This window comes from Neodiprion virginianus, chromosome 5, assembly GCF_021901495.1.
Source record: "Neodiprion virginianus isolate iyNeoVirg1 chromosome 5, iyNeoVirg1.1, whole genome shotgun sequence".
Lineage (NCBI taxonomy): Eukaryota > Metazoa > Arthropoda > Insecta > Hymenoptera > Diprionidae > Neodiprion > Neodiprion virginianus.
Genome location: NC_060881.1, coordinates 33,846,627 through 33,859,359, shown reverse-complemented (window position 1 = coordinate 33,859,359; position 12,733 = coordinate 33,846,627). Strand labels below are relative to the sequence as shown.

Genomic DNA, 12,733 nt, shown 5'->3' with positions numbered 1-12,733 from the left:
GGAACTGTTCGACCATAATTGTAATTATTTCTGCACAGCTGGTTGAATCATTGAGTACAATGTAAGTTAATCTTCGGAACTTCTGCGAGGTTGGGGGGAAGGGGGGGGGGGCATAAAGAAAAAGAAGAGGCAGAAAAAGTTGAGAGTTGTAACTCGGAAGTTAATCGAGACATCTAGAGAAAAAAGTTTTTCAACGGGGGAAATCCCAGTCAGCATCGAAAGAAGACGAAGAAGAAGAAGAAGGAGGCCGAAAAACGCACCAACCGGAAGTTTCATTCGATTTGGTGTAATTTAATTACAATTAAATTAACCGCAACAGCTGATTTTGATATCGGTGTAAATACGGAAAAAGTTTGAAAAATGTTGTCGTCGTAATAGAAACGGAGTTTATTGACTTTTCGCCGAAGTGTCGCGCGGCGTATACGGGAACGGAAGGATGAAAAAAAAAAAAAAAAAAAAAAAAGATGAAAACCCGGCAGCTTCATCCCGGTGTCTGGAAAGTTAATCCAACCGACGCGATTGCGGCTGGTAAACTGGCCGGGGACGCGAATTACATTGACTTATACTTCCTAACGCGCGTTTATTCTGCAAGGAGGGAAAATTTTCATCGAGGAGGGGGGTTGTTTGTAATAAATCTCCTGTTTCTGACAACTCCTTCCGCAATTAGTGCCGCGCGAGGCAATTAGCACCGACTTTAATTTCATTTATTGCTAATATAACTCCTTAGGTATAAAGTGAATAAACGAGTCTAGGAAGAAACGAGTCGATAAAACGAAGTTAATAACAAAAAACTAAATGTCAGGTTGTTACAATTATTAAAAGTAATGTGGCTGAATTCAGGATTTCAGGTATGAAAAACTCGGTAAAAATATTTGCATCTTTGCAAACTACTCGAGTATAACTCGACCGATTTGTTTCGAATTCTGATCCGTTCTGACTCAGACAAAATCACCAAGTCAATTCACCAAATTTTATCAATGTTGGATTAAAATGAGTTTCGAAAGATCTGTTCGACCTTAAATGATTTGCATCATTTCCAGTTACTGCGTGACAAAGAAAAGAATGTTTTCGCATACAACCGTGAGATGATTCAAAATCTAATTAATTCTAGATTTAATACGTCCCAACGCCCGGAAATCCATAGGCAAATGATTTTGTGGATGATTTTCATGGTCTAAATAGTCGAGAAGACAGTAAAAGCTTGATTCTTCGTTTCGTGGTTAAATCTTTCAAAATTCGACGCCTATTATTGAATTTTATATTGCCTGAGGAAAATTCTGATTCAATTTCCCTGAACAAATTCACATACTGAAAATAATAAAAAAGATTACCGTGGCATAAAATTTCATTTCAGGAAGGCCTGCTTCAATTTTATCCGATACGCCCAACGAAGAAGTTTTACATTTCCAAACCCCAGATTTTCCGGAAACGGTTTCAGAAGGATAAAGACGTCGAGGAAATCCACACGAGAGCTTAAAGTCTCACACAACGGCAGCAACGTATAGAGTCATGTACGTGGCGAAGCTGCTGCTGCTGCTGCTTCAACAAACGAACTAGCAAAGCTGCAAACCAGCAGTTTTCCTCCCGAGAATCTCGCGAGTCGCAGTGTAATAAGCAGCTAATTACCAGATAATTCGCAAACTCTGAAACGCGATACCAACCAACCGGGGTGCCTGGAACGGGCACCGCGGGGGAAAAGATTACAGGAGAGTAAAACCCGCGCTGCATAATTTGCTTGTTGGTGAACTTCATCCTGCAATGGGTATTAAAAGATACGGAAGAACGCGAGCGCGTGATTGGATAAATTGGAAAAATACATCTCTACGATATATCCCATCATTTTTGCTTCCATGTATGAAAATTTCAACTCATCATATGAAAGGATACTTTTTAGGGATTTTTTTTTTTAATTGTAATCCGGGGCTTTTTTAGAATCATAGAGAGATGATATGCAGCTCAAAGTTGCTTGACGTGTACAGTCGAGTGATAAAAACAGTGTCCAAAGCACAAGTGCAGGTGAAGTTAATTAACTTGCAATTAGAAAAAAACTCTACCTTTATACACTCAATTATAATAAATTATAGCTTATGTTGTTTACAGATGGATTGCATACAAATCTCGTAAACTCTAATTCCCACCCAGCCATACAATTGACCGCAAAAACAATTTACGTAAAAGCCGAGTAATAAACTCATAGAGTTTCACTTCAAAATATATTCATGCTATCAAATATCGATGTCGGGTGATTTTTTCAGGTTTCATTAACAAAAAAGTCAAACAAGCGCGACTGTCGGTGTCGGACACGACACCAGTGAAAACTGACCAAATTTTTGAGGTTAGGTTCGTGACGGTTGGTCGCCCTGGCAAACAACTGCCCTCGGACTGTAGCACTTTTGCCTTAAGCCATAGCAGACGACGGACCATTCTGTCTATAGATAATCACTCCGTATAGGTATGTGGCGTTAACGAACGGTACTCGATAAGGTAACCTGTTTCTGATTATTAATCGCTGAACTGTGTTGATAAAAATTCAGAGTTACTAATTCTTTTTTTCACACCTCTGTAAAAACATTCTGACAAAACTGTATCGGAACTCAATTTTGAATACAGTATCGCAGTAGTGGGAAAAACTTCACTTACCTTGAACCATGAGCTTGACGATGGCTTCCGGCATTGGACGGTTGTTGACAAGACAGTAGTACTCGCCACTGTCAACGGAAGTAACGGGATGAAAGAAGAGGGCGAAATTGTCGGCGATTAGGGAGACTCTGTTACGGTGCTTCCAAACGGTGGTGCTGCTGCTGCTGTACTGAAGTATCTGCGCTCCGTTCGCTCGCCATTCCAACATCAGGACAAGCGATTGCTCAGTGACACCTGGACAGGCAAGCGAAATATTTCCACCAGCCTCGGCGTTCACAGGCTGCAGCGGTATCACCGTCACGTCTGAAACATCGAAAAGGGAATTCTATCAGGAAATGCGTCACAGTGCAAACAAATTTCAGAAAAATTTATACCGAGCCATATAAATGGTGAAACTTAGCAGACTGAGCGTTCGAATGCGCATGCGTAAGCTTTGTGAAGTTTAATGCAGGCTAGCCAACTCTAACTTCTCCAGCTGTCAAACGCAACGTATAGGGGTTGTGTAGGTTATGCGAATTTCTCAAGTTAAACAGATATTAAATGAATGATGCAACGATTCGGGAAGACTTGGCTAAGTTTTATTGTTAACTACCTTGACTTCCTTAATCACTGCTGGGAGTCATCGTAACAACACAATTTCCGTTCGGGAGATTTTGACATCTTGTGCCACGTTTCGAGTAGATAAGTTGGCTTCCCTAGCTTGTAGATGAAAGTATAGCCGCGTCACGATTGCACTGACCAATAGTGCTGAATTATTTCGCGCCTGCGCAGTCGCTCAGCTATTGCTCAGCTCGCCAAGTTTCACCACTTTGTCTCGGTAATTTTGTGTAAATAGAATCACTGCGAATAATCAATCGATCAATATATATTCCCTGACCCAAAGACTCAAGCCTCTGGTATTTTTTTTTACCCACCCATCAGACGATTCTTGAATGTCGTCTACGAATCCGTGGTTGTACGAGTTTGAATTTTTGTAACTAAATCTGTGCCGTTTTCTTTGTTTGTCTTACAAAAGCCGGACATCGACGGGGTGGTCAAAGGATGCACGACTGGACACCGAAACGTGATCGGGATGCGAATAAGATCTGCCAGAGGAACCGATTCCTTCTGGATTCCCGAACGACTTCGAAATCGCGCGATGCCCTACGGCAACTAAATCGAGTCGTTTTCACTGATTGGTCGGACACTCCTCGCCCCGAGACTCTCTCACGATTGCCGGAAGAATCGATGTAGCTTCTGGACGAAAGCTGCCCCACCAAACTAGTACGTTTCAAATATTTTCAATTTCAGTTTCAACGATTGGTATTTTTTCACAACCGTCTTTCGGCGGTGTTACAAGCTCCTGGATCGGTGATGGGTTTTATCATCCCCCCCTCCCTCCCCCAGAACTCACATCTGGCCAACTCCTGACCACGGTGTTCGCAAATGTTTACCTCGCTGATTAAATTTTTGAACGGCTGGTTTCCTACCCTCTTGAGGGCCTCACTCAGCGACCGAGCGTGATTTCTACTACGTTTTTCTTCCTTTTCATTCAAAATTGGTTGGCCAGAAAGAAAGAGAGAAAAGAGGATCGAGAGAGACGACTTTCATTATCGGAGGAATACATTATTTTCCTTTTCTTCTGGGGGTTCGTCACGCGCGATATTACAGTCTTTCAAACTCCACTTCATCGTGGATCTGCTTGTGGTCAATCTTCGTTTAAAAAACGAACACCAACAAATCCCACAAATTATGGAGATGATCTTTTTGCTTCTTTTTCCTATTCCCAGTCTGCTTGACGCAATGATGATAATTCTCAGACGTTTTTTGTTTCCGTTTATTTTTTGTTTGTTTTTTTTATTCTAAAGGGGGAAGGGGATTTGTCAACCACTTTGCGGAGAGGACCAGGCTATCGCTAGTGAATGGAATCGATATCCTCGTAATAACGCGCACCAGAGGTCCGTGTATCCAAAGTCTGTCACATGGAAGGCATGTATGGGTTGAAGCACATCGAAAACAGGTACAAAAAGGCATTGTGTCCCCCAAGCTAGGCACAATGGACGCCTCTCTTTCATTCTCTAGTACGCGTGGCTACTGGCAAAGGCTTTTTCCATCCAACGAACGCTACTCGATAATCGATAGGATACGCGTTACGAAGGAAGGTGCGGGCACACGTCCCACACTCAACAATTTACCTGTGCCCATTTTCCCATGCCTCCTATGGGGCATTTCGGCCAACTCGACCAGGTTTCGACCCCACCGTTTGTAATATCGTTGAAACTTTTTGGAGGTAATATTATAGCCGTTAAAACCCCAACTTTTGTTCATTTTTCTGTGCAATCGTTTTCGAGATACGAATACTCAAACACTTTTCTAGGTTCATCTGCTTCAAGTTCTTGAAAATTTGAAAATGGAATAATTTCATCATTCGATTTTTTTTTTTTAGCACTTTAACGTGCTTAATTCGCTAAAATCATTGTCCAATCGTTTTTCAATTGTATGGTAATGGAAATCCGATATACTCTCGACTCCGTAACAAGCATGTCAATCCTGGTTGAGGTAGCACGGAATGCCCCATATCCACAGTATCCAATTGACAACGATATCGATGGGTGAAAATACGCAATAAGCTTTGAAATAATTAATCCTTCATAGTTCGTTACGAATTCATCAAATTTATCGGAAGCTGTGCACGAGAAGTTTGAAAATGTTACGCGTAGACTAGGCTACGGAAAAGAGATCGGAACCACGGAGTCTCGACTGCATTGCACCACTCCGCCGAATTTCTGCATATCGACATCAGCGGCTGAACATGGACACACACACACACAAACTTTAGAACGATCGCATGGATATGAGATGCTTGTGTGCAGATGCGAGCAGGCGTTATAGTCGAGTGTGCTTTTTGCCGATCAGCCCGTAGCCGCGATTGGATTCAATACGTGTTTTAATAGTCTCACTTTCTGCCGCTCTTTTGAGATCAAAGGCGACCAATCGCTGGCTAGCTACTGACCGATAAGCGACAGCCGACTGGGTACAAAAGAGGCGAAACGTTCGACAATGCCAACATTGGCGAACGACTGCCACTTTTCACTACTGACGGGTTTAAAACTGCATGCGCACTTGGACTGCACTTCACTCGCTTGGTTTATCCCGAACGGTTGCCATGCTCGAAAAATTAAACCTCGAATAAAACATGTCACCATGGTGTAAGGAAATAAGGTGTCTTCTTGCGCATCACTGCCACCTTTAGCCAATGACACACATTCCCCCACATGACGTTATTTTGAGCACCATTTTTAAAAGCTATAAAACAGCCATTCATTTTTACGTCCACTGAATCTTACTTGATGGGGGAATAATATTCAAATGTTAAATAATTGGTTACAGAGGTTATGTTGTACTTTTTACGACAGAAATAGACGTCATGTGGAGATCACGTGACTTTGCTACTGCGCATCTCCGTTCAGAGCATACCTTGTTACCTTACACCATGGATGTTGCCGTGTTTGTCGTTCTCCGAGCAGTCGCTGATTACGATAATCACGGACCTGCTGCAATGGGTGATGAATGTTTGCACTGTCTTCAAGCGAGCGGCGGAGCTGTATCGTCGATCATAAATTAGGGGGTACTTTGGGATAATGTTTAAGGAAGCTTTTCTGTCTGAGTACTTGGTGACGAGGTGCCGGATCGGTTGCTGATCACGGTGAAAAGATCCTTTCAATTTAATTTCGTTGAAATCTTTCGCGAAACCGCCGTGAACAGCTTCGCTTTCGTATATAAGGTATACTATGTATACACTTATACCCTCGACGAAAGGGCAGACCTTTACCTTTAGCCAACTTTAAAATACATTTTACGAAATGAGTGGAAAGCAAATACACTTTAGGTAGAGCTTCATCCCAAGATGATGGGATTGAAAATTATTACCACTCCGCACAAGCGAGTGAGACGGTCGGTTTCTGTCCTCCTTTCTCCTTTTTTCCCAACCATATTCCCTCCTCGATTCCTCCGTTCCTTTGCACAGCCTTCAACCGAAACGAGTACCTACGGCTAACCAAAGTCGACATTTAATCGACTGTGCGTCGTTAAATCTTTTGTTATTAATAATAGCCCAAGTTTGCTTCGACTCTTTAAGAACCACAAATATTATCCCATCTCTCCGTGATCATTTGACTCGATTACTAAAAATCGATGCCATTCTTCTCTGCCTCCGACTCTCGTCTCATTCTTTTTGGTTCCTCTTTCCCTTTTCTCTGCAAGAACCGTATCACGGAATCGCATAATATTTCGCTGGCAAAAGGTCGAGGATATCGCTGACGCCAAATTGTCATGCGTTCTACCATAACTCTCTTCAGCTATCTCCACTTCCTTCAAACATGCTCATATTTATTCATGGTATACTTTGGCTTAATTTCATAGAGTGCATCTAAAAGTTCTGCAGGCAAGTCAGGGAGAATCCATACATACGTATAGGCGGCTCACATGTATATTCATTCACTTATGAATAGCTACCTAGCAAAATTCATCCTGATCTATCTTTTACTCCCCGCGTTCGCGGTTTATACTGTACGTCATATCTTGCATTCTTGTTTCATTAATTTATTATTATATAACCCCGTTCTCAAAATGAAAACCTTAAAGATCAAACTTATATACAGCCCACAGTTATAGGTACCTATAGGCATAAGTAGAACCGAACAAGAAAAACAAAGAAAAAAAAAAGGGAAACGAGAGTAACATTAAAAAAGTTTTCACTCCCCACAGATATCAGGACTCGAGCGAGGCATTTCACTTCAAGATGAACTTTTTTACGGTAAAAAGGAGAACGAAACTTGCCTCATAGACAGACTGAGTAGCGATTAAGAAAATTAACCAACCCGCCACTCACCTTGGACTCTGCCCGAAGGTCGTAATCTTAAAAAAATAGCGAAAACCCTGGACCACACATTTGCATGAACCACGAAAAAGCGAAACGAGTGTACAAAAAAGCTTCCACCGCAAAGCCTATATACTTATTGCATAATATACACACAGAACCAGCCATAGTTTACTCCGACGATTATCATAACACATTTGATGCACGGTCGAAGCTGCTCCGCAGGTGAAGATAAGAGCCTTTGTTCAACCTTGGACGTGACCTTCGAATGGACATTATCTTGGCGGGCAGTGGCGGAGGAATTTACGCGAATATCCGAATCTCTTTGCAGCTTTTTTCCCCGAGAGATTTCAGCGCAAAGCCCTGAATCGGACGTTGGCAATTATTGACCAAATTTCTCGCCAAAGGATAACGTAAAGTGTAACGTTAGCGAGGGTGGTGACATCCCTCATACGCACTGCTCACCGACTCGGCAAAAACATGATTTGACGGTCGACGAGGCCGGGCGAGAGGCGCAAGCATAATTTGCTTACGCGACCAAGATTTGCCACGGTGCAAAAAAAGCCTCGGGTTTTCCAGGCCTCCCAGTTCCCGCTATATATATATATATATATATATATATATATATATATATATATATATATATCTCTCTCTCTTATCCGAGAGGTGAAACCTCTCGTGAAATCCTTGCATCCACCTATGTTCCGGGATCATCGATCCGCCCTCACGCCTCGATAAATTCCATACCTTTTGACGCTCGATCCTCGCTTTTTGCCGCGCGCATAACCTCTTTGACAGGTCCGTCCTAACCTACGCGGCTCGTGAAGCGCACTGACCCGCCAAACGCGTAGTTTCATACCGTCGATGACGCTGCCGAGGCCGAGGTGAGAGAGCATCATAGGTATGACCGACAGAAAAACATTTGAAAGATAAAAACGAAGAAGAAAACGGATATTGTAGACTGGGCGATTCTCGTCCCGCGTATAGGTTGTGTTATGTATAAGTTTGAAGGAGCGAGTGTAATGTGCAAAGTTTGAGAAGGGAGACGACGTGTACATAAGGAAGACACGCGCCGTCGAGTTGCGTCAATTTCTTTCGTGTTGGCTTCAATTTCAGCCATGGAATACCCGAGATTATGAACATACATACCTACATACTTGTATGTATGTAAACGCGCGTGTGCGTGCGCGTGTGGTTATGGGTATATGTGTACATATGCGTATATATATATATATGCTTGTATGCGTGTGTGTGTGTGTGTCTATACTGGAACTACTTGCTATTCGGAAGATCCTAGAGTTTTACTCGACGGGGAGAAAGAAGCGGGATGGATATAACGGAATGGGGATGGGTAGGATGGCCCGCCAGACCCGGTCGATAATTCAGATCCGACGTCGCTTCCAATCGCTGACTTACGCCAACTTCGTTCCACGCGATCAGAGGATATCTTATTCAAAAAGAGAAGAAGAGGAGGAAGAAGAAGATAGAAGAGAAGGAAATCAGAATAGGCGACAAGGGGACCCGGATGCGAATATCTGTAAATCAAAACCAACAAAATTTTCAGATATTTTCACATCTGTTATTTCGATACGGTTTACGGCTACCGTAGCTGTAGAATTACACCGTTTATTTCAATCACCGAGCTGCAGTCCGTGAGCTTCGACTTATCTCAAGTCGCTTTATCAGCGACAAAGTTCCCCCGTTTCGGATGACGAGAAAGTTGGCTGAAAAAAAAAGGCATGCCGTACCTGGTATGGACCGGACTTATTCTTTATCTAGTCAGCGGAACGAATGTGCGGTATCAAATTCCGTGGAAGCCGTTGGAAATTACGATGCTCGGGATTATGTGGGTTTAAGGTATACGGACGTCGAGCTGCCGCCGGTAAAACTCGGAGAAATGAACACCGAAATACACGATCCAAAAACGACTTGGGCCAAGACAGCGTCAGCAGAACGTGTAACGCCAGCGATAGAGGGTAAAAGGTGGGAAAGGTTGTGTACGACTCTTAGGTTAGGTTGATTAATCGATTACCCAGCGGCCACTGGTTTTCGCGTATTATTCAAAGGTTGGAGTGCGGTCGAACTACGTTTTCATTACAACTCCGCGTTTCTCTGTCGAGGATGGATTTCAGGTTTTACGTTCTGATTGGCCGCTCAAAACTTTGATCACGCTAGTTCAAAGCATCAAATTCATCGGCCTGCTTGATCCGCGAGGCTTGACCCGATTCCATAGTGCGTGAACACACATGCGCGGTAATTTTTTAATTTTCTATGAAATTTCAAAGGGATCATTTTATCGTTAACCGTTCGTCGAACACTCGAAATAGCAAATAATCACAATTTCGAGGATTTAGGAGGAAAAAAACGTGCGGGACTAACGTTGAACCAATCACACAAGTCATATTACGACTCGGGCTCAGAGGATATGGAGTACAGCTTTCGACGAGCCTTGAGGTTTAATTAACCTAAATTGAGGAAGAGACAGTAACTGCTAACTAAGACCCTTTCTCGTAATTGGGTATAAATGCCCATGGAATTCAGATCTGACCGTAAAGTTACCCCGGATCAGACCTTCGGGCTGACTTGAGTGAAATATCTTCACGAGTTTCGCGGGGATAAGCGACCATGTCCTTACTTTATTCAATGTCCCTGCCAACCCGTTCGACCTGCCGTTTTACAAACACCCAGATCACGGATTGACACCGAGCCTAGGTGACAATCAACGTCGTCAGCACTGGAGCAGCGTAAGGAGACTTTCGAAGTTTGACTTCCAGATGCTTCGATTCCAGGCAAAGTTCGTCTCACTGAAGACAACCAAGGACTCACTGGGACTTCACACCCTGCAGGGTTGCCCGAAAGCAGCATGTCGAACATCCATTCGAGCAGTGAAAGAAGATCGTTCGCACGTCACAGAGTGACAAATAATATGAGCTAATAAGAGTTTCGTGTGGTAATGCTTTGCCACTGTTCAACTAGTCAACCTGCAGATTTCGGCTCCGGTTCCGGTTAACGGGATCGATAACTTAGGGTCGGCAGCTTTGCGGAAGGTAATAATTTATCGGGGCTGAGGTCTGATTTGTTCGAAACTCGGGCTGCAACCGAATGGCTTAGGTACCTGGACCTATTCTCATCCACGATTTAGCAGCCAACTGACTTGCAACGGTGCCCGACCGTTTCATCTCAACAACGACGATCGCTCCTTCTCCACTTCCGGTAACGAAGCGAACTTCTGTGTTTGACGACGTATAAAAATGATATCCGGTTGATCCCTGTACTGAGACAACGGCGACGACGACACCGGAAGTTGACGACATCAAAGCTTCCCAGCGCAGTCGATGCTCCCGATCGAGATACCTTCCGCAGGAGAGGATTTCCCGCCATTGTTTCACCGCTAACGCTCTTTAATTTTAGCTATGGAACACGTCCGACATCGGCCGCCATTATTTGACCGGGCCAATTTCAGGGCTCATGGTCCGTCGACGTACCTCATCGGCCATGTTGAATCCTATCGTAAACCACCTCGGATATGCTACTTAATTTCCTATGCAAGAAAACCCCTGCGCACAAAACTCGACGGTCGTTCGTTTTAACGATAACCATAAGACATAATTAATTAGCATCAAGGTGCTTGTTAAACGCTGTTACAACATTACTGTTTATGTATCTTACTTCTCGTTCACCGTGTTTACCTAACTTCGTTTCACGGACACATTACCTTGATATTTGCTTAGCCCTTAATTTCGTCGTGTGCAGAATTTCCCTAATTTTTCCAACCGGCGCTACACGGTTTGTTTTTTTTTTTTTTTTTGTACCTTCCTTCGCTACATTATTTCTACATCATATATAATCACTCTATTCGAAGTGAACTACCCGTGTACCCAATTTTTTTCCTTCCCTTCATCCAGCCAATGCCGACTCAACTTTTTTTTTGCAATTAAACCAAATTTCTGACGTACATCTTTATAAATACTTAAACTTATCTTCTTCACACCTGGTACATAAGTATAAGAAATTCTTTCGACCTTTAATCGTCGGTGGTAAATATCACTGATGTCGGGTCGGTCGGTCAGTATATAATCAGAGTAGCAGAGTCGTAATGGATATGAAAGAGAGAGCTAAAAACCAAAAAAAAAAAAATTACTTTAATCATCGGGAAAATGATCTTCGGTTGCAAAAAGACGCGAGCTAACGGCGAAAAAGCTTAAAGCTGAGTCAAGGAAATGAGGAGGGGGTAGGCGGCTGTGCGGCGGAGCGGGTAAAAGCTCAATGGGTGTGTATAAGGCAGTGCTAGGGAAAAGCTTGATTGAAATGATCCGGCCGATTGGCACGTCATAATCTCGTCCTTTCTTCTGCCGCATCCTCTATTTCGGTAACCAACCCTTACCAGGGAGATCCTTTTTCTGTCTCACGTTTCCTCGTTAGTAAATTACCAGAGCGAGGGTCCTGGTGGACCAGAAAAAGGGACGAAAAGGAGACGAAAGAGAAAGAAGAATAAGATGAAGAAGAAAGAAGAAAAAACAAAGAAAAAAAACAACAAATAACACCGGTTCTCCCGTACGAACGAGTTTTCCGAGCATGATTTCAGCCGCAAGCTCCTCTTTTCGAGTGTCGGGATCTCTTCCTCTATTTCCTCTTCAGCCTTGCGTGACAAGCCGAAAAACTTTCACCCACGTGATGAAAGGCCGACTCTATCTATATACAATATAAATATATACACACACACACACACACACATATATATACATATATATACATATATACATGTATATACACTCGTTTTTCGTATCAATTACTCTGGCGAAAATATGATCATCAATACCCTGTGGAAAAACTTTTCTGTTTCTTTATTCCGTCCCTCTTCGCCCCCTTTTAATGTTCATGGGATAAAAAGCATCACCGCCGGAGAAATCGAAGAGAGAAAAATATAATTTATTAATAAATGGGAGCGAAAAGCGAAGGGATGAAAAAAAAACAGTGGTAGTTATACTCGCATGTTTATTACACTGTGGGATCGGCCGCAACGAAGCCAAGAGCCAGAGTAAGTAAGTAGGTAGGATGGTTAAACGCATTTTGTGGCTTTGTTTCGCAACAGATGTGGCTGGCGAAGAAAGAATCAGTGATGTATAGACGTTGAGAGATGAATGAAGATGACTGATACACAAGGTATAGGAGAAGGTGGGAGGCGAAGGAATCTCGTAATATACGACGAGAGATTAAACGTGAAAATAAATTTTC

The 12,733-nt window shown here is 43.0% G+C and overlaps 1 protein-coding gene across 3 annotated transcripts in view; it reads right to left on the bottom strand.

Annotated features, from left to right (window-relative positions):
• The window catches only part of LOC124304414 (tyrosine-protein phosphatase 99A), a 318,232-nt gene that overhangs the window by 197,322 nt on the left and 108,177 nt on the right, over positions 1-12,733 (bottom strand). For all 3 annotated transcript variants that reach the window (XM_046762635.1, XM_046762637.1, XM_046762638.1), the window contains exon 2: positions 2,641-2,943. In XM_046762635.1, the coding sequence (XP_046618591.1) occupies positions 2,641-2,943 (303 nt within the window). The remainder of the gene's footprint in view (positions 1-2,640; positions 2,944-12,733) is intronic.